The 5,813-nt window shown below is 47.9% G+C and overlaps 1 protein-coding gene across 1 annotated transcript; it reads left to right on the top strand.

Moving 5' to 3' along the window:
* Window positions 1-2,024: 2,024 nt before the first annotated feature.
* On the top strand, window positions 2,025-4,751 carry LOC120707559 (putative receptor protein kinase ZmPK1). Its single transcript, XM_039992477.1, has one exon. It carries the CDS (start codon window positions 2,193-2,195, stop codon window positions 4,578-4,580), a length of 2,388 nt encoding a protein of 795 aa, XP_039848411.1. The 5' UTR covers window positions 2,025-2,192; the 3' UTR covers window positions 4,581-4,751.
* Window positions 4,752-5,813: the final 1,062 nt, after the last annotated feature.

Here is a 5,813-nt window from a genome sequence, read left to right as displayed (position 1 = left end):
GACCCTTCGATTGTATCGGTGGGGCTAGCAGTCCCGGGTCGCAGGGCAGTTCGGTTCTTCGGTGTGCATATGTGAAGGGTTGCCACGTAGGGTCCGACGGGGCCTATATGTGACGTGTGTGTTAGGTCCACCTTGCAAGGTTAAATGGAATCGATTCGCCGTGACTCGCAGATATGAGAACCTTGATCTCTCTGTCACATCGTAGTAAAGAAGTGGAATGAGTTTGAACTGAGAATGTTTGGCTGTGGTAATCTGAAAAGATAATGTGATCAACCATACGTGCTCTAGATGTTTAAGCAAATCTAGTTGGTACTTGATAAACTTAAATTGAGCTAAAATATTACAAGTAAGGATCCAGTATTAGTAGTTTTTCAGCAAAACAAATTCCAGAGCCAAAAAGCTTTTCATGTCTAGTTAATGGGCTAAGTATACCCATGGACGGGTAAGTCTTGCTGAGTATTAGAATACTCAGGCTTGTTGTTGCCATATATTTTTAGCAGGATGCGTTCCAGAGGACTCCGAGGAGATCTGCGCCTCGTGGATTGGTCAACCACTTCCTCCGGGTTGGTCGGTCGAGTGGGTCCCGTCTTCTCCATGAAGTTCGGGCAGGTGAGCCTCACATCAGTGGGCAAGGTGTGAAGCTCGTCTTTGTCTGCGACGTTATCTATCGTAAAGTATTTTGAAGCTTGTTTTAAACTCTAAATTACTTTCCGCTGCGTTTGAACTCTAAGGTTTGAAGTGTAAAACTGACTTGTAAACACTTGTTGTAGTACGGTGGTACTTCTGTTATAAACTCGGGATGTAAATGGCTTTGAACGCTTTTGTTGCCGGTAATCATCTGTGCTCGTCTTTTGGCGAGAGTTCCTGTGTAATCGATCCTGGTTACAGCAGGCGGTCTGAGTGTACTGATTGAGTGCAGTAATTCTGGTTTGAGTTTAAGTGTTAATTATTGCACTTAATTGGTATTATTTGGACTGTTCTGTGACAGCTGGCATCAGAGCTAATTGCTCTGGGGTGATTCCTGGCGTACTTAACTGTGTTAAGTAAACTTTTTTTTTGCAACATTTCGGGTTTTCGAAAAGTTGACGTTAAATGCGCTAAGGAATAGAGTAGATAGTTCGTATGCCCTAATTATGTTCTATAAGTTAGGTGGCATCTAACGTCACTGGGAGGTATGTTGTTTCGATCCGGGCCGGGCTAGCCAACTCGACCGCCCGACCTTTCGCGGCTGTAGTAGTAGTAACCAGATACTAACCTTGTTGCTTTGGTGAGTGGCCGAAAAGGCAGCAAGGTGTCATCAAGCAACTCCCGTCACAATAACAAGCACCTCTAGAGCTCCCAGTATATTTGGATAGCCTAAATAAATGCTAGACTTTAGCACATATTAGCATCCAAGCAAATACTAAAATTTTTAAGTCTTGGATTCTTGGTTATAGTTTAGCCCACCCTATTAGCACTCCCGTTTGGATTTTCACCTATTAGCATTTGGATCCAAACGAGATTATAGTAAAACGTAACTGAAGGAACAGTAAATTGAGATGCTACAAGTCGTTCCGTCAAACTAGTAGCTATTCTGGGCTTCTGGCCAAGTCGCAAAGATATCTTTCAGCTACGATTCTTTTTCCCAGAGTAACAGTAAGGCACCCAAACTACACTTTGACACGGCTTCCAGATGAACATCTTGACGAACGTTACCGTGGGTTTTGAAATTCCTGGGGAAAATAAGAAAGTTCAAAATTGCCTTTTAACTTTTGTTAACAAAGAATCAAACAAAGATGCAGCTTTAACAAGCAGAGACGATACATGTGGTTTGCGCACGACGCCGCTCGCGCGCATGTTTACACCGGGGATTTCCAAGATGCTCGATACCAACCGAGGAAAAATTGCTTCAATGCTAGTCTACGACTTAGAGTCACATGATCAACATAGCATCAATTAAAAAAAAGCTACTTTAGGGTCACGGGCAATGGCAGCATCCTTGTTGGCCACGATAAGCCGATCGAATATTAAACACGTGACATGGCCGAGATCTGATCTACGCATCTGCTATTACGTCATCAAACATTTAGCTTTCACTCTGATAAACAAATTTAGGTTTATATGCGTGTCATCGTCTAGCTACCAACCCACCTTATCACCATTGCTCTACCTTCCTACGCCTCCACAGCCAAAAGAGCTCCCTGAGAAGAAGAATGACTGCACTGCTCTATCTCCTCCTTATTCCATTGCTCTCCAAGATTTGCTCTGGTGCATCGCCATGGCAGACCATGACCACCGGCTCGCACATCAGAGGAGAGGACCACAACGAGGTCTTCCTCATCTCACCGGACCGCACCTTCTCTTGCGGCTTCCACGAGCTTGGCACAAATGCTCTCACCTTCTCCATCTGGTACACCACAAGCACCACCAATAGAACTGTCGTCTGGACGGCAAACCCCTATTTCGCGGCGAGTGGCTACTCTCCCGTGAACAAATATGGCTCCAGGATATCGCTGAACCACGACGGCAACCTGATACTCACAGAAACCAATGGTTCCACGGTGTGGGAGAGCAGGACATCGTCAGGCAAGCACACAACAGTAGTCCTCCTCAACAACGGCAACCTTGTGATCAACGACTCCAGCAACAATATCGTGTGGCAGAGCTTCCATTCGCCAACGGACACCTTGCTCCCGGGGCAGAACCTGACAAAGGGCACAAGGTTAGTCTCTGGTTACCATCACCTCTATTTCGACAACGACAACATCCTGCAGATGTTGTATGACGGCCCAGAGATCACAAGCATCTACTGGCCAAGTCCGGATTACAACGCTGAAAAAAATGGCCGCAGTAGGTTCAACAGCACCAGGACAGCAGTTCTAGATGACATGGGTAATTTTGTGTCAAGTGATGGGTTTAAGATAGAGGCTTCAGATTCAGGTCCAGGAATCAAGAGAAGGATCACAATTGATTACGATGGCAATTTCAGAATGTACAGTTTGAATGCATCAACAGGGAAATGGAACGTCACAGGACAGGCTGTAACACAGATGTGCTATGTGCACGGGCTATGCGGAAAGAATGGGCTCTGTGACTACTCCAGTGGTCTCCAGTGTAGATGCCCTCCAGATTATGAGATGGTTGATCCAACAAATTGGAACCAAGGATGCCAACCAATGTTCTTGACTGATAAAAACCAATCACCTGAGGATTTTACATTTGTCAAGCAACCTCATGCCGACTACTATGGCTTTGATCTGTCCTCAAATAAATCCATCTCATTTGAAGCATGCAGGAACATTTGCTTGAACATCAGTACCTGCTTATCTTTCACATACAAGGCTGGAGATGGTTGGTGTTACACTAAAGATTTACTTTACAATGGTCAGGTCTACATGTATTTTCCTGGAGACAACTATATGAAAGTACCAAAAAATTCGAATAGTTCTTTATCCCCAATCTCTAAAAAGGAAAGCCTCACCTGTGGACCACCGGGCTCTGAGGTCAAGCGAGGATCAGCAAGTATGTATGGAACAAAGAAGGACAACATAAACTGGACATACTTCTATGTCTTTGCTGCAATACTGGGAGCTCTAGAGTTGCTTGTTATTGTGACGGGCTGGTACCTTTTCTTCAAGAAGCATAACATACCCAAATCAATGGAGGATGGGTACAAGATGATTACAAACCAATTCAGGCGGTTTACATACCGAGAACTAAGGGAAGCAACTGGAAAGTTCAAAGAAGAGCTTGGGAGAGGAGGAGCAGGAATCGTCTACAGAGGTGTGCTTGAAGATAAGAAAATAGTGGCAGTAAAGAAGCTTACAGATGTTCGCCAGGGAGAGGAGGAATTCTGGGCAGAGGTGACACTTATTGGAAGAATCAATCACATAAATTTAGTCAGAATGTGGGGATTTTGCTCAGAAGGGCCAAACAGGCTATTAGTGTACGAGTATGTGGAGAATGAGTCACTGGATAAGTACCTCTTTGGTGAGAGAAGTACGGAAAGCCTGTTTGGTTGGAGCCAAAGGTACAGAATTGCCCTGGGCACTGCAAGAGGCCTTGCTTATCTTCATCATGAATGCCTTGAGTGGGTTGTTCACTGTGATGTGAAGCCAGAAAACATACTCCTAACACGAGACTTCGATGCCAAGATAGCAGACTTTGGACTGGCCAAGCTTGCGAAGCGAGATGGCACTAGCTTCAATTTTACCCATATGAGAGGCACAATGGGGTACATGGCACCAGAATGGGCACTCAATTTGCCAATCAATGCAAAGGTTGATGTTTACAGCTATGGGGTCGTACTTCTGGAGATTGTGACTGGAATCAGGGTTTCAAGTGGCATACTGTTAGAGGAAAGACAGATAGATTTCCTGGAGTTTGTCCAGGAGGCTAAACATATTCTGTCTTCCGGGAATGTTAGTGACATTGTTGATGATAGGTTGCATGGCCATTTTGATACAGAGCAGGCAATTGCAATGGTGAAAATAGCCTTTTCATGCCTCGAAGAAAGAAGCAAGAGGCCGACAATGGATGAAATTGTCAAGGTGCTCATGTCTTGTGATGATGATGACTACCATCCTGCTTATTCATATTGACTTGCAACAGATGCCAGACTAGCTGAAGACGTAACAAGTTTCATGCCAAGTGCAACTTTATCATGTTATTATAGGAACGATGAGACAAGATAAAAAGCTCTGACTGAATCGATGTAATGTAAAATGTGGAGATTGTGATATTTGAATGCAATAATGTCAAAATTACTAGAACCCAGCAGCTGCAGTTCCTTTATCTCAATTACATTTGCTAATTAGATAGAGGGGAGCATCTCCCTAAACATTTTCACCATCACAAGTTTCAGCACATCATATTCACAAAGACTGATAAATCTTATCCACATCAATAGGCAAATATACTCCTAGGATATCATTGTACACAAAGACATACAAGGAACTATTTTGTTACCTGAGGAAGCAACATCCACACAATTTATTGGAAACAACCTCTTTTCAGCAGTAAAATCGAGCCTCCAATGGATGTGCGAGTCTGAACCTTCCCCTTGCCCCTGCGTCGCCCCCCCACTCGGGCAACCCGGGAGGCCCCGAACCTAGCTGCCGCCTCGACCTTCCTTCCCCCTCTCCCGCCGCGCCACCGCCGAAGCAGGATGCCGGCAAGGCCGCGCAGCTCACCGGGATGGCGGCGGCAAGGCCTCTTCTCGTGTGGTGGCGTGGGTGGTGGTGGTCCGGCGGGGCGGGGCCGAGCCCGGGCTGCGTGGAGCTCGGCTAGGCCGCCCCTACGGCACCGACTAGGGCCTAGCGGGTTCTTATGGCATTGGAGGTTCCTCCTCCGCCTTCCCCTCACCTCCTTCCTCGCTAGCGGCGCGGCGCCGGCCTAGTCTGCCCTGGTGGCCGAATCCGGTGCCCCAGCGGCTGGATCCGGCTCACCCTAGCCAGGAGGCGTGGCGGGCGACGGTGGCTGTGGCAGTGGCAGTCGGAGCCCGTGTAGGCGCGGGGCGGCAGGGGGGGCTCTCGGCCTGGCTTGCCTACTCGCGGCGGCCCGGGCAGTTGAGGACGGAGGCGGGGGCGTCTGCCGGGGGCGCCGAGTTCGTGGCTGGATGTGGCGCCCTTAGGGCGAGGGGCGGCGCCCGACATGGTGGGACATGCGCCTCGTGGCTTCTAGCGGAGGCCGACGGCGGGTGCCAGTGCCGGAGTCAGGTCCGGCTCTACAGGTTGCCCGGACAGAGGGGGTGGCGGTCGACGCAGCTGTGCGGCTGCTGCGAGGAGCTAGCGCGTTGATACCCCTCTATACGGATGTCTGTGGGGTTATGGGAC

The sequence above is a fragment of the Panicum virgatum genome, chromosome 5K (assembly GCF_016808335.1).
Source record: "Panicum virgatum strain AP13 chromosome 5K, P.virgatum_v5, whole genome shotgun sequence".
Classification (NCBI taxonomy): Eukaryota; Viridiplantae; Streptophyta; class Magnoliopsida; order Poales; family Poaceae; genus Panicum; species Panicum virgatum.
The sequence above is the reverse complement of the archived record's forward strand: the minus strand, read 5'-3'. Positions and strand labels throughout refer to the sequence as shown.